The following is a 26,449-nucleotide window of genomic DNA, read 5'->3' as shown; positions in this document are numbered from 1 at the left end:
GGCTCTCTCGAGAGAAAGAGGTGAATGTGTGATAATCAAATTGTTTACACACTGGAAAAGATATCCACACATAAGCACAAGAAATGCCATTTGTTGGTTTGTTTATTTGCTCTTTCTCCACCAGAGGGAAAGAAGAGGAGACAGGTAAAGAGCTGGAGGGTGTAGGAGGTTCTGTCGTGCAGGAAAAGGAAGAGAAACGGGAAGAAACAGAGTTGTTGACAGGAGGGAGAGAGAGAGAGAGAGAGAGAGAGAGGGGGGGGGGGAGAGAGAGAGAGAACCACGTGGAAGAACCATCCTGTGACGACCGTCCAACAAGCATGCATAGGTGTGAGTGTACACGGGTACCACAAGTCACACTGCCTTATTTCAAACATATAAATCCAATTTAATACAGACTCATACAGAAGCCATCCAATTTTTTGCAGCTTTTTTTTCTTTTTTCTTTTTTTTAAAGCGGTTACTCTTTTTTTTTTTGCCACACATTTCCAAATGATATCTATGTTACATGTCTGATTGCATCAAATCCCCTTTGGTTGATGTTGATGTTATTTTTCTTCTTTTTTTTTCAGGCAGTGATTCTTCCAACAAGACAACTTACTGTACACTGACAGACATACAGACACGAATATACAGAACAGATACAAAGAGATAGAAAGAGAAGGAGGAAGGCAGAGGACAAGAAGCAGATTTTGGGCGTCATGCCTGCAGACAAGTTAGTGTAACTTTGGAAGATGGCAGTAGAATTATACAAAAAGAGGAACTCAATTTGCAAAGCAGTCAGTTAACAAAGATGTGATCAGTAAACCTTAACATCCACAGAAATATATTTGGCTTCTTGTTATCAGTTTATTCATTCATTGAGATTTTGTTAAACAAAAAAAAGGAATAAAAACAAACAAACAAAAGTAACTCAAATTGAAGCAGTGTCTTTTCATTAAGTCCATGCATGTTTCCTTATGAACTAATATATCTTTTTTTTTTTTTTTTTAAAGCAAACAGTCAAACCCAAATGAACAGTTGTCAACATCAGCAAATATAAAGCAATAGTCCTTTCCACAACGTGTCGTTAGAACGGATTCATAAAGAAAAAGATACTGCTCCCAGAATGAGTCGGTACCGACATGAAATTAGAGACTGTACAAGCTGTCACATTATTCCTCCCCACCAAGTAATCGTTCAATAAATAAATGAATATGTGTCACTGTGTAAAGACATTCTGTTTGCAGTTTTGAGCCCTTGTGTTTTCATGAGTCACTAAACAGGGATTCTTATAGTGAATTGAAACGATGACAGGTTTGTTAATAACTGAGAGCTGCCAAACCATCTCACCTCTTAAATAACAAGGTGTGTTTCTGTCAGAGGAAAGTGCTCAAAACCACACGGGAACAAGACGGCTTTACAAGCATGACAACTATTCTAACTTATACTGGAAGGGATTTCACACAAGTCAGTAGAAAAATAAACATTGTCCCCAACATTGCATAAAGAAGCAATCAACCAATAAATTCATTCAAGTCAATAAACTGGATTTTTGTTGCTGTTGTTCATCTTAAAAGTTTCTCTCACAATCATCAACGTGAGAGGAGAAGGTGCTCCACTGGAGAGAATGAGATGGAAACGGTAGTTGTGTGTTGTTGTAAAGTTCATCAGTGAGTCAGAGAGTCTCCGCTGTCTGTTGTACCTCCTCGCTGGAAAACACCTATTCTATCTCAGGAACGCAAAAGAAAGAACAAATAAAAACATGCTTCCTCAAACATCCTTAGAATCACTCTCACACTCCAGGCAGCTGCTTCACAGTCATCACGATGAGCAGGAAGACACTGATCTATTCGGCTCAAGTGTTCACTCTGTTCTATTCCCTGATTGGCTTGGCTTGGACACGAACAGGCTGTAATTCCACCCTAACCCCTCCCCCGCCCACCCGCTCCCCCTCACATGCCGTCATCTCGGACCTACGACAGCTTTTCTTCGTCCCGGTTGGAGCAATCGCTCTATTTACAACACAAACGTTCCTTCCTTTCATTTGTCTTTGTGTGGCGGTAAGAAAGAACTAAACTCAGGCCTAAATCCTAAGCTTGAGAGCCATCCCAAAATAAAGTGGGACTGAGAGGTGTAAAAAAATAAAGAAATCATACTGTACTAGAACAGTTGTGACTGTGAGTGAGAGGCAAATTTTTTTTATATATATATATATATATACTTGTACTATTTACATCTATGCGACAGATCCGACCCTGGTCTGTTGGCCAGTGCTTTGTCTGTCTATTGCTGGTTACAATTTAGATATCTGTGTGTGTGTGTGTGTGTGTGTGTGTGTGTGTGTGTATGGTGGAGCCAGCAGTGAATCCATTTTCAGCAGCTCCCTCCCACACGTTTGAAAGATCTTTGTTTCTTGAGAGACTCTTCCCTCCCCATGTGCACCGCAAGGAGACGTTAGAAAGCAGGCGCTCATGTACTGCCATCTGTCTTCCAGTACATTCAAATAGTGGTTATCATCCTCAATTTATCACGACTTCATCTACGGAGAGAGAGTGAACAAAAAACAAAACAAAAAAGCAGCTGAGGGTTTGTGTTGTCAAGTGGTTGGGTTTTGGTTGTCAGAGTGGGAACTGGGGAACTGCTCAGCGGTCCGAAGGGAACCTCCATTCTGTTGGATTGCATCAGTGCAAAAAGAGATTGGCTTCTGCAGCTCCGTCTTCTCCATCATGAAACTCACCTGCAGGCCCACTGTGGCCCCACCTGGGATCCTATGGTTCAGTGCAAAGTCTATACAGTGGCGTATAGTACAGGTACTCCATAGTGCTCTGAAGAAACATGCATACAGAGAGACAGTAGGAAGCACACTATCTTACAGTCCCATCCTTCTCTGTGCAGTTCAGTGTGCAGTCAGCAGGACGGCCTGCTGCTGGCTTGTGCCTCTGCATCGTGGGTGCCACATCGCAGAAGAATCGATTTCCCAGGGTTTATCTACATTTCACTGAAATGCTGACATTTTCTAACTTTTAATCACACATGAAATAGTCTGGGCTGCCATTTATTATGGATACTGTATGTCTTGGGTGGGAAATTAATCTGATTAAACACTATCTAATATGTTAACTAACAGCTGTAAACAAAGTAGTTCTCCCATAGGAAAACTGTTATATCTTATCATACACGTATACATAGATGTGTTGTTTTTTCTTTTCCCGTTATTACAAAATTATTCTCATTATAATGTTTTATTATGATAGATTTTCATTATTATTGTAAGACGATGACAGGGTCGACTTGCTTGTTTCCGTAAAAAGCATGCACGTTTCCTTTCCCCTCCTCTTCATCTCAACATGGTTTCATGTTCCTGGTGGAAATGTTTGGGTCAGTTGGTGCTCCTCCTCCTCCTCCTCCTCCTCTGTCCTCACTCCTCTCTTCAATTACCTTTGGGATGTAAGGCTTACAGAGAAATAGGTGTCCTTTGTTGCATCAGTTTGTCTCATTGTGAGTTCATCTCCAAATCTGTTTCTCACCATTTTTCGAAGAGTTTTATCTCGCAACCAAAAAGTTCTGTTTTTGATACCTGAAAAGTAACATATGAATAGATATATATTGTATAATTACGCTCATTCCTTGCTGACTCCTCGGCCAGTTAGTAATAAGGAGTCTCTTGACATCCAGGTACTCAGTTGGTTGCCATGGAAGCGGCTGGCCTCTGCCCCTCCTCCGCTTCCTTCTCCTCTCGCGTCTGAACGAGGCTGGAGGTGACATCGGACGACTTCCGCTCTGTGATTGGCTCTGCCGGTGGTTGCCCCGGACTACTGCCACCAGAGGCATCCCCTTGTTGCGTGGGCGGGGTCAACGAGGCAAACTCTGGCTCCATGCACAGTGTCATCTCATCCTCCTGATTAGGAGAGACGGAGACAGAAGGTTCAGTAAAGTTTACAAATGAACCGTCAACATAGAAGTTAGGGTAATACTGGTGAGTTTACAGGTTTTATCCATTAACTGGAAGTCATTACTGCCATCTAACATCTTACACACTGATTTTCAGGAAACCAGCAGAGTGACGACCAATTAGGAGAGACTTCCCAGATTTTACTGGAAATGGTTTATCCATCACAGTTAAAATTTAGTTGGCTGTGAAGGAAATCTGGTTATCATTATTGTTGGTTTGTTAACTGTTTCAGCATCCAAGATGTCTGAGTCCGCTGCTGCAAAGCTTTATGCATTTCTATAAAGTTGGGGGACTAGAAACGGATAAAAAAAGGGAACACAATCATCCTGACAATCACAGTCTTAATAGAAGAAACTTTCCAAACACTCTAGATCCTACAATACCCACAATGCAACTCACTATTCATAAATGCTTCTGTTGACAATTCCAGGGTTATTTTCCCATACTTTGGAAGGTTCCCTCTGGAGCCACAAAAGACATTATGAATCTGTGGTATTTTACAGTGCTTGGGCACTTCCCAGATGAAATATTAAACTCCGAGGATGTAATTATATGTAATCTAACCCTACATTCACCTTACCTTGACCTCCTCTTCCTCCTGCTGCTCCAGTAGAGGGGAGTGTTCCGTTCCCATCTCCTCTGCGGAGGGAACACAGAGGCCCGGCTCCACCACCACCGCCACGCCCATGTAGCCTCCGCCGTCTGTCTGATAGGCCTCCATCTGCCCCGTGTTCCACAGATCCACCAATGGTGGGTGAGCGGGATGGACCAGGCTGTGGATGGTGCTGTTGGGCGTGGCTTGCAAAGAGTGGTTGGCACTGTGCAGCCTGTGCTCCAGCGACTAGAGACGGGAGAGGAGGAATGGTTAGAGGCAGCTGAGATCTGAGTCTATCCATGACATGTCAGAGGAGACGCAGCATCAGGACGTTTGACAAAACACACAAAGACTCAAGTCGGCAGCCAAGACAATAGTTTCAGAAGGAAATACAGCAGATTGTTTACAGTGTACCTCCTTCTGATTATGACAGTAATCAATACTGATTGATTACTGTCAGAGTTCTTGGCAACAAAAAACAAAAAGGATGTCATGACATAAATGGTTCTGTGGTCATTTAAATTAGCTTCATGGAGGATTCAAGTGCATCTCATGCTTTTCTTCTGTGTCCATGGTCAAAATAAACATTCTCACTGAGATAGATTTTGGCAGTTTGCTTTCTTTTCCCGGAAGAAAGATTTTTTTTTTTTTTAAAGTTCTTATTAATACATATTCAGGCTCATCATCTCAAATTGGCTCCAACTTGCAGTTGAGAGTGAGGGTTTTTTGTTTTATCCTGTATTTATTACCAGATGACATTATCCTTTCCAGGAATTAATTTACTGCAACATATCTGTTTGGAAATTCCTTTCTTGAAAGTAAAGGAAACTGGACTGAAAAAACGTAACGTTAGCCAAATAAAGAAACTTAAAAATAAAACACTGAAAAACAACCAAACAAAGAAAGGATGATTTTGTCAGTGTGAGTTTTCCCACTCAACCTAAAAACCAACAAAGTCAGTTTTCAAAGCGCTTCCTAAACCCGGGACCTTTGTGAGGACAAAGAGGATCATGTGTTGTAATATGAAAATAAACAAGATTTGAGCTTCAAGGATTTCTCCTGAACAGAAACAACCTCCTCCTCCTCTTGCTCAGGTTTATGCATTACTGGAGTGACTACTTCTACATTTCAACTCCATCGATTATTTCACAGGGCTACACCCATGTGTCACACCCACAGCAGTGAGCCTCCACCTGTTGTTGCTGATACTGCAGGAGCTGCTGTTGCTGGTAGTGCTGGATCTGTTGGATCTGCTGCAGCTGTTGTAGTTGATTCTGCTGCTGGAGGGTGAACTGCTGCTGCTGCTGCTGCTGCTGCTGGGACAGGAAGCGCCCGTCGTACCCATCGGTCCCCATGACGTAGGAGCCAGCAGGCTGCGACGCCACGGCGGACGGATCGTTGTTGATTGGCTCCCAGGCATCAGAGGAGGAGAGGCAGTAGTGGCCCTGGGAGACGTAGGTGTGAGGCCACACCTCTGCTGAGGAGTGGTGCAAAATCTGATCTGCAAGAAATTAAAAAAATGCAGCTGCTGCTATTAGAGCTACTGGTCCAAGTGTTACATTAACATGTGTTGGTCACATTTTAGTGGCCCAATATATTTAACCATCCTGGTCATATGATCTTTATGGTATCCATCCATCCATACCCCCTTATCCTGTATTCAGGGTGGCGGGGGGCTGGAGCTGATCCCAGCTGTCATTGTGCAAAGGCAGGGTACACCCTGGACAGATAACCAGTCTATCACAGTAGAGACAGACAGGTAACCAGTCCATCACAGGGAGACATGTAGAGACAGACAGGTAACCAGTCCATCACAGGGAGACATGTAGAGACAGACAGGTAACCAGTCTATCACAGGGCCGACATGTAGAGACAGACATGTAACCAGTCTATCACAGGGCTGACATGTAGAGACAGACAGGTAACCAGTCTATCACAGGGAGACATGTAGAGACAGACAGGTAACCAGTCTATCACAGGGCCGACATGTAGAGACAGACAGGTAACCAGTCTATCACAGGGCTGACATGTAGAGACAGACAGGTAACCAGTCTATCACAGGGAGACATGTAGAGACAGACAGGTAACCAGTCTATCACAGGGCCGACATGTAGAGACAGACAGGTAACCAGTCTATCACAGGGCTGACATGTAGAGACAGACAGGTAACAAGTCTATCACAGGGAGACATGTAGAGACAGACAGGTAACCAGTCTATCACAGGGAGACATGTAGAGACAGACAGGTAACCAGTCTATCACAGGGCCGACATGTAGAGACAGACAGGTAACCAGTCTATCACAGGGCCGACATGTAGAGACAGACAGGTAACCAGTCTATCACAGGGCTGACATGTAGAGACAGACAGGTAACTGTCTATCACAGGGCTGACATGTAGAGACAGACAGGTAACCAGTCTATCACAGGGAGACATGTAGAGACAGACAGGTAACCAGTCTATCACAGGGAGACATGTAGAGACAGACAGGTAACCAGTCTATCACAGGGCTGACATGTAGAGACAGACAGGTAACCAGTCTATCACAGGGAGACATGTAGAGACAGACAGGTAACCAGTCTATCACAGGGAGACATGTAGAGACAGACAGGTAACCAGTCCATCACAGGGAGACATGTAGAGACAGACAGGTAACCAGTCTATCACAGGGCCGACATGTAGAGACAGACAGGTAACCAGTCTATCACAGGGCTGACATGTAGAGACAGACAGGTAACCAGTCTATCACAGGGAGACATGTAGAGACAGACAGGTAACCAGTCTATCACAGGGCTGACATGTAGAGACAGACAGGTAACCAGTCTATCACAGGGAGACATGTAGAGACAGACAGGTAACCAGTCTATCACAGGGAGACATGTAGAGACAGACAGGTAACCAGTCTATCACAGTAGAGACAGACAGGTAACCAGTCCATCACAGGGAGACATGTAGAGACAGACAGGTAACCAGTCTATCACAGGGCTGACATGTAGAGACAGACAGGTAACCAGTCTATCACAGGGAGACATGTAGAGACAGACAGGTAACCAGTCTATCACAGGGCTGACATGTAGAGACAGACAGGTAACCAGTCTATCACAGGGAGACATGTAGAGACAGACAGGTAACCAGTCTATCACAGTAGAGACAGACAGGTAACCAGTCCATCACAGGGAGACATGTAGAGACAGACAGGTAACCAGTCTATCACAGGGCTGACATGTAGAGACAGACAGGTAACTGTCTATCACAGGGAGACATGTAGAGACAGACAGGTAACCAGTCTATCACAGTAGAGACAGACAGGTAACCAGTCCATCACAGGGAGACATGTAGAGACAGACAGGTAACCAGTCTATCACAGGGCTGACATGTAGAGACAGACAGGTAACCAGTCTATCACAGGGAGACATGTAGAGACAGACAGGTAACCAGTCTATCACAGGGCTGACATGTAGAGACAGACAGGTAACCAGTCTATCACAGGGAGACATGTAGAGACAGACAGGTAACCAGTCTATCACAGGGAGACATGTAGAGACAGACAGGTAACTGTCTATCACAGGGCTAGCTATTATATCAACAAATATAAAACCAGGGAAATCCTGACGTCCTGCTGGTAGTTTTAACCCCAAACAAATCACTATAGGTCTGGTCCAATATCAGCATTTTATTTCAGCTTAAGTTGCTAAATATCCTGCCACTAATGACCGACAATTGCACAGTGCCGTGTAACCTGGTTTCAGCTGTGATCGTACAATTAAGAAGAGTTCGAAGCACTGCAGACTAAACCAGCATGTTGGCTTTGATCTGTACAGGTTTGACTGGGAGCTCAATCAAAAAGCTCACTCTGCAGAGAAAATATCCACATTGGCTGAATAAGTGTTAAGGAACTCTGTACTTGATGTTTGAATGCTGGCACAACTTCCACTTTTGATTCATCACTTCTGTAACTCTATAATGCAGACACAGCCTCTCAAGAGCAAAGGTATGCCTGGGGTCCAGGAGCAAACAGCCACACCTTTGCCATGTCCTAACTACACTCATTATAATGGTCTGCACCTCTACCTTCACGAGAAGAAGTTTGCATTTGAAGTGCTGTGAAAAAGAAGTGTCCCAAATCACTATCTATACAGATGCACAGTCTGGGTTGGCCTTCCAACAGTCCATGTTGGAAATGTGAAATGAATAATGAGCTTCCCTCCAGCCTGGCGAGACGAGGTGGAACAGTATGTTCTCATTACGAAGCAACATGACACATGCTATATACTGCAAGCTGCTTATCTGCACTCACACCAACACCCGCATTTGACAAATCTGGTTAAACTCCTCCTGGACGTTTATTAAATGTACACTATTATACATTATTTCATTAAATACATACAAAATATACTGTATGCAAGTGGGGGAAAAGTGCATTTACTCAAGCACTATGCCTAAGCACTGTGATGACGTACTTGTATCATCATTCATGTTTATGTTGGATGCTAAATACATTTCAGATATTGCACTTTTTACTTCACTACATCCATTTGACTGCTGTAGTCACAGCATTCTGCTGCACAACCAGCCTTTGAACTTTAAGTGCATTTTGTGCCAGGCAGTTATTGAAGGGACAAATCGTAATTCTTCCTCTACAACTGGTGTAAGCCACATGTTCTTTTGTTAGTCCTTTTTTAAACACCATTTAGCTTTTATGCGGCGACTGTTCTGCACAAGAAACGCTCTTTTGAGTTTGAGCTGCAGTCTTAGGCCCAGTTTACACGAGGACGCTTGCGGGTAAAAAGTGCCTTTCGTTTAGACGGTGACGGCGTTTTGGGGGCTTAAAAACGCAAAAATCTGAAACCACCCTCCAGAGTGGAAAACTTGGATACGCTCTGCCGTAGCGTTTCCGTCTACACTGCCAAGACGCAAAACTCTGCTGAGATCTGCTCACGTCGTGTATGCGTTTATGTCCCGTTTTGGTTTTCACAGCGCAAATAAGAGAAGAAGGACGATTTGACGCATGCGCTCAGACATGGCGGCGTTGTGTGATAGTGTATCACAGCACCACCTAGCCGCCTGGCATGCATACCCAATCGAATTCCACACACATTTGTGTCACCGTATGCACGCAGATTCCCTCCCGGAAACGCTTGTCTAAACGCAGAATAAAAAGTGAAGACACAACGCCACTTTTGCGTCTTCTGTTCAGACTGTCATCATGTAAACATAGCCTTATTTGTAGTTCTTTGTAGTCTTTACCTCGACTGGTGATGCTCTCCTGGTTGACCTCACTCAGATGAGCCACACTGCCCTGGTTTGAGCCAGACCGCGGGCTGTCTCCGTCCATCGATGACCAGGCCATGAGTGTCGCCTCAGAGATGGCAAACTGCTGCAGGAGGCCTGGGGTCAAGGTTCAAAGGACAAGCCAGGATCATGAGGACATGCATTCTTTTTAAATGAGCATTAACTGACATATATCCCACAAGCTGAGGTGAGAAGCGGATCATTGTTGTCTTGGTGCGTGTTTCCAACCTGCGGTGAAACGAGCCTCCTTCTCTCCGTCGCTGAGGTCACTGTAGGCGTCGTTCTCAAGCCGCCGCTCCTTCTCCCGCTCCTGGGTACTGATGCGGGGCAGCGGGACGCCGCCGGCACCCACCGTATGCATGCCCCAGTTCTGCCATTCGATCATGTGAGCGACGCGACCCTGGGCCATGGCTGTGGGCTTGGTCACTCTCTCCTTCATAGTGCGGCTCACACCTGGTGGTGGAGACATGGGAGGGAGGGGGGGAGGATGAACATCGCAAGAGTGAAGTGACAGAAGAAAGAAGTAAGAGATGGCAGGTTGACGGGGGAGAAGGTGGTGAAGCAGCGTGGTGGATGGACAAGCAGAAAGAGAGGGGAGAGACATACGATAGACATGTTACCATCAGGAGTGTTATTGTTGTTTGATCATGGATGCTGGTGTGGGAGGATGTCATTGTGTTCTCCTTAAAACATGATGCCTTTTATTTAATTATATCTTTACTGTATGCTTGATCATTACTGTAGAACCCATTGGGAATGGTTGAAGTGTATATAAATATGAATGATTATGGTTTTGTCCCATTATATATTTATGAATAACCAAATCCCTCTAGGATGTTTGGATGTTTTTATAAAAATATATTGAATATTGGCAGCTTCAAGGAAGATAAAGCAGCTTCTATTGAAATATGTGCAGTTTCATGGGGGTCTTCATGAACATGGATTATGAGAACAGCTGAATGATAAAGGGTTGCGTAGGTGACATTCATGTGTCTAATGAGACTCAGCCGTCGCCTGTACAGGCTGCGAGGAGGAGGGGATGGATGTGTCTTGTCTGACAAAGGTGCATCATGGGATGGAATAGGTTAATTAGGGTGAGGTGGCAGTGTGGCGTGAGTAATGAGAGGTTGCCTTGTTGACATAATAGCTTTCACACCTCTGTTAGCTGTGCTGGAAGAGCAGAAGACGGCTCTCGCTGTCTGTCCCAGAGCTCGTCTTCTAAAGAAGAAACTCATCTCCCGCTACCGAGACCAGCTGATATCTGCATAATGGCCGGGCTCCATATTTCATGTGACCAAAACATGACGACATACTGTAAATCCCAGCGGTTGGTTTAATTCTCTCTGATGGTGGCGAATGGAGATGAGATTCATGAATGAACTGAATAAATGACTGTCCCACGCCACACAGCGGCTGCACTGTAATACATTCCACTGCACTCAACTGCACTGCACAAAACGGCTGGTCAGACCAACAACACTGGACTCACTGGGATCTGTTTACCACATTGCTTTACACGCTCAAAACATCCAAACTAATACTTATGCAGGACAACACAGTTTCACAACCACTTAAAGGGATAATGCGGAATTTTGGACATAAGACCTATTTTCCAACTCAGCCGGTGTGTTCGAGACATCTGGAGACGTTTTCAAGAAATTTAATTCAGTTCTTCTAGTTGTCGAGTTCGCTTGTGCTATGGCTAGCGCAAGTCAATGGTTCTAGTTAGCATGACATTAAAAACACTCATACCGACTCCACAGTGCACCCGAGGCAAATCAATTAAAACACTAGACTACCGATGTACATATCCATGTTGATAGAATGTTTGAAATAAAACCAACCTTGCATTTTTAAGGATTAATGTCTCAGCAGCAGCGTGTCATACTTCCTAGTAGGCTATGGCAGCGGCGGACTGATATCACCTAGCACTTATAAGTTACCGGTTCTATAATAGTTTGTTTACCTGCTGTCATTGCTACAGACGCAGAGTAGCCTGCAGTTCTAGTTTCTTCAATCTCACAGAAATGGACACTTTTGGAGAATATACTGAAACTTTTGAAGACTCTGATGAGGAGTTTTTTTCCACGCAAACCCAACCGTACCTGTACGAGCCTGAATATACAGAGGAAGAATATGCGCGAGAGGGATGCTCAAAGGGCAGAACGTGAACGAGCGTCTGTGGAGACGGAGATAGCCCCTGCTGGAGCTGAGAACCGGGACCGAACAAACGGAGACTGGTGGTGCCAGGAGGGAATCCCCCGCAACGCGTCCGAGGGTTTACGGTTCTCCGGACGGAGCAGAGGTTCGGGTTCGCGGTGCGTAATTGTGGGTTCGTGTGCTGCCCGGTGTTTGAGTGAGCTTTTCAGACAGCCTTGGGGGCATAAGTGCCGAAAAATCGGCGGTGTTCAGGTGTGTATTTACCGGCTGGATTCCGAGCAGCGCGTCTTAGAGTTTTGAGTCCGACGGAGCAAAGTAAAATTCCGCTGCTGCTGAGAAACTAGTCCCTCAAAAAATGGATGATTCATGCGATGCGAGGTTAGTTTTGTTTCAAATATTATTCTATCAACACAGATATGTACATCGACAGTCTAGTGTTTTAATTGATTTGCCTCGGGTGCACTGTGGAGTCGGTATGAGTGTTTTTAATGTCATGCTAACTAGAACCATTGACTTGCGCTAGCCATAGCACAAGCGAACTCGGCAACTTCTTGAAAACGTCTCCAGACGTCTCGAACACGACGGCTGAGTTGGAAAATAGGTCTTATGTCCAAAATTCCGAACTATCCCTTTAACACAGAAAACTACACTTCCCACTCACTTTGTCTTCCATGCTGGATGATGATGCGCCATGTGTCTGTGTGTGCGTTTGTTGTGTTATTCAGGTGGAATTCATTCCATCAATGACTCAGGAGGAGCCATTGACGCGTGTTAGTGTAGTGTGGAGAGGGAGTGATACAGGGGAACCCGTTTCGGGTACCATGCTGACTCCAGCGCCCGCTGAGGGCTGAGCCAACATGGGGTCAGTTTACCAGTTACAGCACAGACACACACCTGACACACCTGACAGAGAAGACTTAGCCAGAGCCCCGATGCCGTAGGCGTTTGAGTTCCTCTTGAGTCGAGGCAGGATTGACGTGGTGTCTTCCATAGACAGCTGGTGGGAGAGAAAAAAGAGAGGAATGGAGGAGGGGGGAAAGCATGGAGAAAAGGGTAGTATGGGAGGTGTGACGGGGCACACAAAGACATTGAGACAGTGTGTGTTAGAGAGGGGTGAGTGGAGAGAAGTGATGGAGATGTTGGGTTAATACAAAATCTGCATTACCCAATTCCTGATTCCAAGTTTACTTTTTTTTTCTCTGCACCAATAAGTATTCTGATTGTGCTCACTACCGTGCACCACTACGGTAAACCGAAAGAGAAAGGCTGTAAGGGGGGGGGGGGGGGGGGGGGCTTGTGGCTAAAGGGTGAGTTAAATCAAACAGGCGAAATAATGAATAGATAGATAGGACAGAGAAGTAGTAGATGAAGGAATGGTGTCACAACACTTACATTGATTCCTTCCCATGAAAATTCTGAACGTCCATGCTGAGGAAGAGAAATATAGGAGGAGGGAGGGATGGGGGAAGAAGGAGCGGGAAAGAGTAAGAGAGTGACAGGACAGAGAGAACATTGACGTGCATGGGAGGGAAATGGGAGAAGATGAAGAGAGGGGGGGTTGCACGTCGGACATGCAGAGGAAGAGAAATTAAGAGAAGGGCGAACGGGAGAAGAGATTCAGAAACACAGGATTTTCCAGGGACGACGTAAGGCAAGAGTCAAGGACCGGGATGACAGGGAGAAGGGAGGGGATTAAACAGGGATCAGTATATTTGCTTAGTTTGTATAGCAGAGTGAATACGCTACGGATGAATGAGTCTCCTCTCTGGTTACATGTGCTGCCAAAAACACTAAAAGCCAGCGGAAAATCGAGTGTGAGCAAGAGAGATGTCACTGCTGTGTCGAACGGTATCTGATGCTGCAGACAGACAGGGGACTGGGGCTATTAGGAGGAAGAGGAGGGTGTGTGTGTGTGTGTGTGTGTGTGTGTGTGGTTGTGAGAGAGAGATAGAGCAGATGCTGGGGACAAAGCAGATAAGCAGCAGCCTCTGCATCACCATTGGTCTCTATCAGACACTAACTAGACTGGAGACTGGTGGGTTAGTGGCTGTGCTGAAACCTTTGAAACCTTCCTGTCCACCTTCATCGTCAAGGCTGAGCAGAAATACATGAGTACATGAGCTAAACTGGGCTGGATTAGAACTGACTGTGTTTTCACTGGATATTATATTGTATATTTCATTTGAAACCCTGCAATGTAAGCAGCAGTGATGCAAGAAGGAATCAGATCCTTTAATCAACAGAGGGAGCTTATTTACCGCCTCACTTCGGATGATACATCACTCTCCTGTGTGGGGTAAATATGAAGCTGGATCCAGCTGGTTAGCTTAGCTCAGCACAAACACCGGAAACAGCTAGCCTGACGCCGTCGTCTTTTCACCTCTGAAGCTTTCTAGTTAACATGGAATATCTTGTTTGCTGAATCCGTACTGCTCTGCCAGGCAATCAGAGACTCCAGCGAGTTTCTATGCCAAGAATAACGTTGGCATATATCACTTCAACAAACGAGATCCACTGCAGCGTTTTAATTAGTACGGTTTTGATGTGCTGGTAGCCAGGCTAACTGCTTCCCCCTGTTCCCTGCCTTTACACTACGCTAACTACACGAGAGTATGAATCTTCTCATTAAATCATCTGTGAATAAGCAAAATGTCAAACTATTCCTCTGAGCTGAAACATTGGATTTGGGTTCCATGGCTTCATTCCTTCCCTCCCTAAACACCACTGCCCCCAAAAATAGTAGTTGAACAAATGTACCTTGTTACTGATCACTGCTGCTCAACATTTCATGATCAATGGCATATTAAGGGAGCGACTAACAGGGTGGTGTTCACTATCTCCATCATGCAGCTTGTATCCAGATAGCTCATGTAAATCAATACCAGCCTCTTCCCATACGCTCCTTCTTCTTCTTGTAATTCTATTCTTTACTCCCACTTCTCTGATCTCTGACTCTCTCTCTCTCTCTCTCTCTCTCTCTCTCTCTCTCTCTCTCTCTCTCTCTCTCCCTCTCCCTCTCTCTCTCTCTCTCTCTCCCTCTCCCTCTCTCTCTCTCTCTCTCTCCCTCTCCCTCTCTCTCTCCCTCTCCCTCTCCACAGGAGTGGGTCTGATGAGAGATTTAACACACTTGAGTGGTAGAGCTGGGCCACTTAAAGCAGCTTTTCCTACTTCCAATAGCCCTGACAACGGCGATGTGTGTGCGTGTGTGTCTGTTTGTGTGTGCGTGCGTGCGCGCGCGTGTGTGTGCGTGTGTGTGCGTGTGTGTGTGAGGGAGTCTGTGTGTGTGTGGTTGTTGTTTTTCCCCCTCTGTAGGACTGAAGGGCATTCTGGGGCATGATACATAAATAAATGATGGAATCAGTCCAGAGTGCATTTGGAGAAAAAGAAGAGTTGTCTACATTTTAGTCCAAAATGGATCCCTCTCCTGTGTCCTGTCTCAGAGGGATCGGCGTTAGAGGGCGGGATCAGGAAAGCAGCAGGAGAGGAGAGGACACGAGACGAGATGAGAGGTATATAAAGGATAAAGTCATGGTGAGTAAGAAGGTGGGGAAAGAAAGAGTGATGCTTCTGCTGTTTTGCTTTGAACCAGCGCTGAAGAGTGACTGTCCGATGGACATCAAGCAACAGACGTCATAGCAACAGCAACGACCAAACCAGCGGTGCTCAGTATTCCAGCTACTCCAGGCCGTCTCATGGGCGGGCCGGCGTAGTGGAAGTTACAGCGGCTGACATTGACATGATGTGTGCGCTACTTCACTACTTTACAAACATAAGCACTGATGGCACTTTGAGGTGAGGCGAGCTGCTGCCGCTCATCATGTAACTGTTTTTGAATAAGCAGCGGTGTTGGTTCCTCGGGTGGAGGTGACACCAGTCCACCTGTCAGAGGAAGTCAACGCGAGGGTGACTGCTGAAGTCTTACCTGCTCCCCATCCTTCTGGACCGGCACGCCGTCTCCCGCTGAGAGCAGGGAAAGGGAGAGAGAGGAGAGAAGGGAAATGAATCAGTCAATCAAATCATAAAAGGACCTGATTAACTGACATAGCATTCCTAACATTCATGGAGCTTCACTTAATAATGAACTACAAAGAGTCAGTGGCAGATCCTGCACAAAGCCATCCACCCAGCTCTCTGCAGACGGGAGTCATCTCGAATATACGCTCTCTGTTGGATAAATGAACGTTATTATCCCTCCCTCTTCCTGGCCGTCCAAATCCTAATTAAAACATTGGTTTAATTAGTGAGACTGTACTGGTAATGGAGTTTAAACACAGCTTCAGTCTCTAGGTGCCTGCTCTGTATCAGAGGGTCTGTGTGTGCAACTCTCGAGGGGGCTCACTCCTGTGTCAGCACAGTGTGTGTGTGTGTGTGTGTGTGTGTGTGTGTGTGTGTGTGTGTGTGCGTTGCAGAGCCAATCACGGCTGCATTTGGCACATCAAGAGCGATTCCTCCGCCGCTGTGAGAAAACACAGCAAGTTGTTGGCTCTCTCTACATGTCCAGTGATGTCTGTGACCCAGTGACCCAGTGATTCAGAAACATCAGCTCCACTCTGTCTCTGTTGGGCTCTCAGATATTACCCTTCTCTCTGAACTCCATCCAGTCGCATCAGATCACTGTGAGGGCAGGAGACGAGGGACAGACTTCATTCCAGAAACTCACCCCTTTGCCAGACGGGGAAGGTTGTGCTTACTATAAATTGGGACCACCTTGCTTCATTTGTACTGTTGATCTAGTTGTCAAACCTGAGGATCTTCTCATTTCAGTCTGTGATCTCTCATTCATTTGTTCCAGGAGTGACTGTCTGTGGTATTTTTCCTTTTAACCCAGCTTTCTCTCGACGTATTCCTCTTACAGTGTTTTCCTAAATAACTCTGGACATATACAGAAGGCACATTAAGTTCCTGCATGTATAAATAGCTGATTGGTTTGATATTTCTTGTACCGGGGTACATTTTCCTTGAAGGGACACCAAGTGTATGTGTCAAAGTCAATTTTCTTTTTTTGCATTGCATTATTATGACCCATTAGGTCCGTACCCCCCACAGTACCTCTGCACTGACTGATGCCAAAAAAGTCAACAAGGGCAAAGTTGTGCCACCTGAAATGTTCTCAGGTAACTGTATATCTCATTTAATTTCATTACAGGCATTCATTCTATGGCATTCAAGTGAAACAGACCTCTCTGCATGTTGCATAGCCCACTGATCTATTTGACCCGGCAGAAGGAGACATAGACCGTGTTTCCATCTACAAGGCTGAGGCTGTTCGATGCTGGAGGAAGGCAAAGTCTAAATGCAGACGCTGATCACCTTAAAAAAGTATCTAAAGACATTGGAGCCATTAGGAGCATTGGTAGTAGTAGAGTGATAAGACATGCTGTCTGGTCTCAGCTTTTGTGTGGGTAGCAAGAAGTAACAAAAGCCTAGCACTGCTATGCCCAAATGCATTGTCATCTGCCTGTTTTGTTTAGGTAAAAAATGGTTCCTCGGGTTCAAGAGGTGTTTTCATCAGCTTCTCAGTGTTCGACTGATGAAGGGCAAGTCGAACAAAATATGCTTTTGCACATTGATGTAACAGTGTTTCATATTGAAAACATTTCTTCCTGTGAAATTCTATTTAGGTTGTTTCTGAAACAGAAGGTACTTCACTTAAGCAACTTTAATTTGTGACAAATTAAAATATGCCATTCAAGAACAAATCCCAGCCCAGTCCCAACGCATGCCGGCCACATTTCCAACTGACGCTTTAACCGCGCTTGAAGGTCAACGACAGCAGCTGTTAGCGGTGCTCGCGAACAGATCCACCTTTTTGCTTTCAAACTGTGAGAGACAACAAACAACGTGTTCAACCGTTCTGCATCAGGACCATTGTCAGAGAGGATGGACACATTCATATTCCAGCGTGACTTTCGCTACTAAAAATGAACTCTATGTGATCTCGGCAGGATTAGTCGGCCGTGTTTGATTTTTTTACATAGTGTGGTGTGAGGTGGTTACTTATGGGCTGATATCACTTTCAAATCTGGCCCGCAAACACAAACTGGACATGGACATACTGTACATTCACACCTATGTGTGAGCCTACAGGAACATACAGCTCTATTTAACACACAGGGACACACACACACACACACACACACACACACACACACACACACACACACACACACACACACACACACACATTGCCACTCCATCTTTTACTCGGTTTCTCTCCCTGTCTCCCCTCTGCATCCCTCAGCCTCGTTTGGCCAATTAGTAGATTAGCAGTCACTCTCCCTCCCACATGAATCACAATATGGCTCAAGAGTTTGCAGTACAAAGTACCACTGGGAAGCCCTCCAGCCAGCCACACAGCAGTGGACCAGAAACATTATAGTTCAGTGTGTGTGCGTGTGTGTGTGTGTGTGTGTGTGTGTGCCCCTCTGTATGTATGTATATATATATATATAGTGTCTGCATCTCTTATGAGATTACATCAAAGCATGTGCTATTTATGAAGTGGGCCACAATGGTTTGAATGTCTCGATCATGCTGTGATTGGACTACTTGGCTCTACCTCGCTGGTGGTTCCTCAGACCTTCATCCAAGATCTCAAGATCTCTCAATTAAACCGTGGCCGCTCTGTATCACTCGGGTCGGTGATGCTCTTGAGCTCTCAGCAGCACAGTGGGTGAATGCGTGAGTCTGCCTCGGAGATGGCTGGCAGATATCCCTGCTTGAGGAAACAGCAACAACAACGGTGCACATGACCGCAGCTGTGAGCCAGCTTTTCTTCCCCCGGCGCTGCCCCCCCGCCCCGCACACACAGCAGTGCGGCGCTCCCCCCTCCGTGGTCATAGGGGAGCCAGGCTTAACTCAGGCGAGGAGAAGGAGCGAGGAGTCGTGGGGGGGGGGGGACAACAGATCTGCAGCGGCAGTCGGCTCCAGCTCTGACTGTGGTGGTCTGACGGCTCCCATTGGGGGTGGGGGGGGGGGGGGGTGCGTTTGAGGATCATCTGTCTGTTTTGTACTCCTGGTGCCCTGCAGCAGTAGCCCTGGAGAACCAGGGGGGCTTGGTGCTTGTTTACCGTGACAGCTGCAGTAATGCAGTAAGGCTGGTTGCCGCGATGGGGCACCGACTTGGAGAGCAGACCTCTTGCAGCGAGAAGCGCAGATGTCGCCGTTACTGAGCTCCGGAGTTCAGCAGCGACACAGCCGAGGACCAGAGCCCAGATGGTTGGAAGAGTTTGGTCCAGGAAAATTGAGCTAAGTGTTTCCCGGGAGTAATCCCCCACACACACATGCAGGCACTCTAGACACGAGTTACTGCATGAACTTGGCGAATAGCTCCAAGTCTACATGCCCCTGTCATTGGCAGGCCTGACACGCCTCATTAATCTGCCCTGGCATGAATGTGGCTGCCATCCTGTGCAGATCCCCATCACTGATACGGGGTAACTAGGTTACAGCCGTCATTGGTGCACCACCTGTCTCAAAAAAATGACAGCGTGTAGCATCTTAGCACAGTAGCATCACAACCCGATCACTTCCATAAACATCCTAATGGCCCGGTAAATATATAATGAATACTTAGACCAGATATGGAAAAATGCTGTTATCCTAATCTGTTCAGATGAAGGGAAGAAAGCCTGCCGAGGCGGAGGAAATCAACCGGTTATGCTCCTTGCTATTCAAAGGAGTCTTCCCGTCTTTGAGAACATGGCCTTTCTCTTTATCAGCACTGAAGTGGTTAAAAGCTGCAGATAACACTGAGACAACCAGTGCTGGTTGCACACGAATACTGTGGAGTGCATCCACAGATGCAGATACATTCACACACACACACACACACACACACACACACACACACACACACACATCAAATTGTTGAGATGAAATTCTCTCCTTCACAGCATTATGTTTCAATTTGGTAACACACTCTGGCTGAGTCACGTTGTTTACAGAGACGCCTGTTCCCACGCACAGGCCTCCTATTTCTTATCTGCCACACACACGTACAGGCTGAAAATGGTATGTACAAGGCTGAGCACACACACACACACACACGCACACACACACACACACATATATTTTAATCAATCCCCCTCCATTAAGGATTGTAACCTGGCTGGCATCTAGTCACAAGGCAAACCATTTAGCACACGGTGGAGAATGACACAGAGGCACTCATAAATCTGTTGGTGAAGAACCTATGCTGCTATAACGTTGGAGTCCTTGGGTGTATATACGTCACACACACACAAACACACACACATGCACACACACACACACACACAAACACACACACACGCACACACACACACATACAGGTAAGGGTCATCAGGTCTTCCTTGTCTGTGAAGCACTACATCACGGAGTCATTCACCTTGAATGTGTTCATGTGTGCAAGGCTTTTCCAACCTGGACGGAAGCCAATCACTCGGCTTCCACCTCGTTGCCACGTTGCCAGTTTACGGGCAATGGTATCCGTTTTTGACTGATTGTTTGTAAAGGCACACTGTCGACGCAGGTGTTTCAAATTCAACGACGGGAGTCCTTCCCTGTAATGGGGTAGCAAAAACGGAGAGATTGGACAAAACTATGAATCACCCGCGGTGCCTATATTATATTCACACCCACATATGGACCTATACGCACATTTAAATATAGACGCAAGCACGTGCCATATGAGAGGCGGATGTAAACTCGAGGTCATTCACAGGTCCATGCATAAAAACATACATATACATCGGTACACATTCAAGCTGGGTACTTGATTTAAAAAAAAAAAAAAAGTTATGATACCAATGTGAGCCTTTTTTCCACAATATCCTGAGAAATAGCAACACAATTATCAACCAAATTGTGATTTAGCTTTTCAACACAAGCTAGTGTAGCCTCAGCTCAGGAGGTAGAGCGGGTTGACTGGTAACCGCAAGATTGCCGGTTCGATCCCCGGCTCCTCCTAGCTGAGTGCCTGGTGTCCCTGAGCAAGACACCTCACCCTAATTGCTCCTGACGAGCTGGCTGTCGCCCTGCGTGGTTGACTCCGCCGTAGGTGTGTGAATGTGTGTATGAATGGGTGAATGTCAGTCATTACTGTAAAGCGCTTTGGATAAAAGCGCTATATAAATGAGGACCATTAATAACTTTATTATATAGTCAAAATGGGCAACATGTTTAACTGATCAAATAACAAGCACACAAGATTCTGAATATGACTGTTCAGCACACAAACACCAGAACGCACACACACAGACTGGGAGTCCTATTGAATCAGTAGGTGGTTTGGCACCATGAAGCTAACTGAGAGCAGGTCAAAATAGAGTCTACTTTGAGGCAGAACTATCAGGTGTGAGCTGTCATAATCGAAATTCACTTCCATAATTCCACCACATGCAGCCTGACCTGTAGCAGGTATCTTCACCCTCCACACCCTTCCAGCACTCACAGGTATAGCCTGGTAACTAGATACAGAACAATTCTTCTGATGTGCAGCTTTTAGCACAATTATGGGTAATAGCATTATCAACACGGCTTCTAGAAATGCAATGAACATGGTGGATCTGTGGCAGAATGACTGAAACTGTGTTTGGCAGCTGTGGAGATGTACTCTCAATGAGGCATACATAAGCTGTGTACTGCTCGCACAAGCTGAGTCACTGGCTGTAGTTATTTTGCAGTCGAGCTCATTGCTTTCTCCTCGCTGATGAGGTGAAGAATGGTGTGCGCCGCCCATCGTCTGCTTCTCAAGGCCCTTCAGCTCTCCGAAGGGGTGATGGATGCAGACATCTCATCTATGGACATCCCTTTGTGTCTTCACCTGACCCGCTAACCGCCGTGGTGAGGGCCGCTTTAAAAGGGTCTGTTTCAAACCCACATAAGCATTAACACACAGTGGACTGCAATATAGGACTGTATTTTCAGTGGATCATTTGTAGACTGAACCTTTTATCTGCACTGCAGATAATTATCACCTAACAAGTGACATGTCAGTGAGACATATGGATTTGTGTTTAGACAGTTCATATTTAATACTACTTTTGGACATTACAGGGGTGGCTGTGGGTCAGAGGTAGAGTGAGTCGTCCTTCAATCAGAAGATTGGTGGTTCGAATCCCGGCTCCTTCAGTCTGCATGCCGACGTGTCCTTGGCAAGATACTGAACCCCCCAGTTGCCCCCGATGCTGCACCATTGGCATGTGAATGTGTGTGAATGAGTTAGATCCTGATGTGCAGGATGCCATCAGTGTATGAATGTGTGTGTGAATGTAGTGTAAAGTGCCTTGAGTAGCTACTTAGCTAGAAATGTGCTATATAAATTTGTGTGTGTGTCATTTACCATTATGACACACGCCACTTCCTAATACTAGTGAAACATAGCTCAAGATACGTTTTCCCAGCTAGGCCTAAATATTACAGCTTATTTCAAGAAATCCTACCAAGCAAATTTTCACTTGTTCCATTGGTGTATTTTTCTTTTTAAAAGCATTACAAGAAAGTACACCTTATATTGATTGTTTGATGTTGTTTGATTTGAAAGTAGCCTTTTCTATGGAAGTTAATGGGAACTTACTCCCACCCTCATTTTCCAACTGGGTCTGAATTAACAGCTGGAAAGTCACACACCTACAGTATGAACAACATTTGTCATGATGCTGGGGTTTTTTTGGTCTCTCTCTGCTTTAGCAAATGTAAACTGCTAGCTCCTAATGGTGAGTGATATCTCGGGTAAAGCATTGTCCCTACATGATATAATAACATTTTCTACGTTGTATTGCTACGACTGAAAAGAGGCTTATTGTTAATGATCACCCCTGTGACATCCAAAACAAAGTCAACTATGCAGCATGGACTTTCTCACCCTGCTGGCCACAGACAGTATTATACCGAGGCATGATTATTTCCACAATACTACAGCAGGGTGTGGGTACACACGGATACTGCCGTCTGACCACGGAGCACACCCCCCGTTCTGATGGAGCCGGGAGAGATAGTGTTACCGGAGGGCAGACGGATGCATCAGGGCTCCTCCCGTACAGGGACACATCCAGCCCTGCTGCTGCTCCTCCTGTTGATCTCTGCTTGGCAGCGTGGACTGCAGTTGAGAAGGCCGATCGATAGCACACACTGAAGCCATTCTCATCAGGATAAACACAACCACGCCTCTAGACTGCCGCTCATTCTGACGGCTGCAAGAGAACAACAGGCTCAGGCACACCATTTGTTTGACAGACGCCTGCTCTTCATTCTCTTGACATGCTGTTTATCTACACATTTGTGTCTGATTACAGTGCACACAGCTTGGGATTACATTTGTGTTGCCTTAAGTGGATGTACAATCTCTACTACATGTCAGTGTGCTTTGGATGTGTGCTCCTCCTCTGTCACAGCTCTTTCAGCCCTGGTCAGAAACTGCTATGACTGGAGCGTAGGTATGGAAGCCTTTCTCCGATCACTCGTATAATAACAAGCATCAGTAGTCAGCTGGATCAGATTCATGTGGCACCTTTCCAAGGCCTTCTGTCCTCTTCAATCACGACATTTGCAGCAGCTGGAAACTCTGGGCTTCGTCGGGTCTCCCATCTTGACCCGAGTGTTGACAGAGATCCTCACCTCCACTCCTGCTATGCAATGTGTCAAATACTGTAACCCGGAAAGCCTGAGCTGCTGTAACACTGTTCTTGCTGAATTCAGTTCACACCTGCCTTCCTAACTGTGTCATGCACTGCTGTGCTACTTCTTCTGCACTTGCATATATATACTTGCAGATATATTTAATCTTCTTTAATCTATTTTTCATCTTTAATCAAGAATTTACATTTCATTTAAAAAAAATAAAATAAAAAATGGGGGTGCACAAGCACACTAGAGATCCCGTCTGTAACCTGGCTTTGGCATTCATGACCCCCGGAAAGGTTATTCTCTTTTCAGAGTGACGTAAAGTACGTGTTCAGACCGATGCTTTGCCACAAATACATTTCCAGGTGTGCTAAGGGTTTCATTAATATTTAACACCAAGGAGGTCTGTGTTTATTTTTACCTTTTGAGCGTGATTCATGCTACACCCCAAGATGAGCAAGACCCCGTCTATACACTGCAACGTATTTGAACTACATTCAACTATTTATACAACCCCTCCCAGTCTCTCCTCACTTAGCAGCAGTCCTTAACATGTCATCTACGGGGTTATCCAGGAGGGTCCTCATGCAGGAGGGTCCTCACCTGAAAACTACCAGCCCGATCCCATACAATCTTGCCTGCACGTATTTCCCCCTCCCTCCCCCCCTCTCTTCACCACCATCCATCCATCTCCCCTCCTCCCTGCCTGCCTGCACTGAATGTCTTCCTCCGCTGCCCATTTCTTCATCCCCCTCTGTCCATATTACTCATGCAAACAATAACAAACTGTGCAAATGCCCCTGACAATAGCATTATCCCATGTCTCTTTTTCCTCTCTTTCTCCAAGCCATACCGCCCTATAAATAAGCCATATCACAGCGTCTCCCTCTCCCGCCTCTCTCTCCTCTCCACCCCTCTCTGCCTCCTACTCACACACATATACATACTGCCAAACAGCATCATAAATCAAAGGATGGGAGGGGGAGGGAGGGGAGCAGGGAGGCGGGGGGATGCAACCACACACACACAGTAGCACATTTGAACACATATTGCCTCTGACGTCTTGCCTGTATGCTGTGCATACAGCTCCTGTGAGCATAAGTCCACAACTTGCTTACACACTGCGCTGAAAGAGAAGCAATCACCTCTCACACACATACACACACACACACACACACACGCATAGATATACAAAGCCTGTCCATACAGTCTCCACGCAATCCCTCGCTCCTGCAAGACAGCCATCCTCCTCATCCTGCCCCCCCAAACCCCCGCCCCCACCCAAACCCCCCTCTAGTCCGCAATGACAGAGGGAAGAGAAGCGGGGCTTACTCAGTGTCCTGGAGCCGATGCATCCCATGGTGTATTCACAAAGGCCCTGGATACAAGCGTGGAAGTGTTACCCAGACACCGTGCATTCTCCCTCTTCCTCCTGCGACTCTCTCCTTCTCTCTGCTCTAGCTTCTTTTTTTTAGCTCTCCTGTGCTCTCTCTTTTTCTCTCTCTCTCTCTCTCCCTCCTGCGCTTGCTCGATCACTCTCTCTCTCCCTCCCTCTCTCTCTCTCTCTCTCTCTCTGTCTCTCTCTCCCCCCTGCTTTCTCTCCAGTGCAGTGTCTTAGAAGATAACCGGTTAGTAAGTCAGTATGCCTAAGGGAGATAGATTAGGGCAAAATAAAGATGTAAAGAGGCATTATTAGCATTATTCAAACGAAAACATGTTCTTCTTCTTCTTCTTCTTCTTCTTCTTCTTCTTCTTCTTCTTCTTCTTCTTCTTCTTTAATGATAGGTATCACTTTCACCAATAAGTTACCTCTATATGAGCTATCCAATCTCATTTGCAGTCATTTACCTAAACAATTTGATTTATTGGGACTGGCAATGACATATGATTGTGTCATTTGTAAATGAGGAAGATCAAAACAACCACTGTCATTAATCTAACGAGAGGTTAAAACAGCAATTAGATTGACTGTGTGCGTATTGGGTTGCCACTACAAGATCAATAGCACAGTGCTGAGAGTGCCAGGCTGCCATTGTTGTAGATATCTCTGCACTGCCGTAATATTGTTGAGCTAAAATGGGGGATTCTCTCTCTCTGTCTCCCTCTCCCGTGTGCACTCAGCCTAACAATGCACTGCAGCTGTTTCCTCTCCCCTCTCCTCTCTCCATCTTCCTCTCAATCACTTCCTCCCTCCCTCACCCCAAACAATATACGCACATACACCGATATTAAACAATCCTGAAAAAAAAAACAGTCGAGGGTTTTCCTTCACAGTCAAGCTGCTGCCGAGTCTCCATCTCTTTCGATGTCGTCGCTCTGTATTGATCCTCCCCTCAGTCATCTCTGCACCTATTTCTGGCTCTTCTGTTCACTCTGGATCACAGCCCGCATCTTCCACAACTCCCCCTTTCTGTGTTTGCTCCCGTTGCCTCCATGCCTTTCTCCCCCATCATGTCCCTCATTCCCTGGAGAAACAACTGAGAGTGGCTCTTTTATCTGCATCTCTCTCTCTCTCTCTCTCTCTCTCTCTCTCTCTCTCTCTCTCTCTCTCTCCCATCTGTAACACCGCCACGTCAACATCTTCCACCTTCACACTAAATCTCTCTGTTTTGCATCAGTTTCATATCAACACTCTCTTCTCTCTCATCCCTCTCTCTGCTGATTATGAATTCATGTGTGGTGTTTCTAGAAGTGTTTGCCCAACAAATGACGCAGGAGCAGTCTGGACAGTGAAGAGGTGAATGTGACTGTGGGTGGGGGGAGGCGAATCCATGTGTGGTCACTCATGTTTTGTTGACTTTGCGGGCATTTGGGTGAAGAAGAGCGAGCGGAAGAGAGTACGACAGATGGAAGGACAGAGAGACAAAGA

The 26,449-nt window shown here is 45.9% G+C and overlaps 1 protein-coding gene across 5 annotated transcripts; it reads right to left on the bottom strand.

Moving 5' to 3' along the window:
- Positions 1-84: 84 nt before the first annotated feature.
- fam131bb (family with sequence similarity 131 member Bb) lies at positions 85-25,094 on the bottom strand (the record flags this gene model as incomplete). Of its 5 annotated transcripts, none has more annotated exons than XM_084027593.1 (9): positions 24,913-25,094; positions 15,899-15,936; positions 13,369-13,404; positions 12,880-12,973; positions 10,045-10,269; positions 9,772-9,912; positions 5,720-6,027; positions 4,512-4,772; positions 85-3,877 (listed from the first exon to the last, which is right to left on the bottom strand). In XM_084027593.1, the coding sequence occupies exons 1-9, from the start codon at positions 24,938-24,940 to the stop codon at positions 3,659-3,661; spliced, it is 1,350 nt and encodes a 449-aa protein (XP_083883719.1). In that variant the 5' UTR covers positions 24,941-25,094. The 5 variants fall into 5 exon arrangements, with proteins under 5 accessions (XP_083883719.1, XP_083883718.1, XP_083883721.1 ...); XM_084027592.1 differs by having other exon boundaries at positions 12,871-12,973; positions 24,913-25,092; XM_084027595.1 differs by lacking the exon at positions 13,369-13,404 and having other exon boundaries at positions 24,913-25,093.
- Between the last annotated feature and the right edge of the window lie 1,355 nt (positions 25,095-26,449).

Source organism: Eutrigla gurnardus (genome assembly GCF_963514095.1).
Source record: "Eutrigla gurnardus genome assembly, chromosome: 14".
In the NCBI taxonomy this organism is placed as follows: domain Eukaryota; kingdom Metazoa; phylum Chordata; class Actinopteri; order Perciformes; family Triglidae; genus Eutrigla; species Eutrigla gurnardus.
Note: the sequence above shows the minus strand (reverse complement) of the source record. Positions and strands in the feature narration are given on the sequence as shown.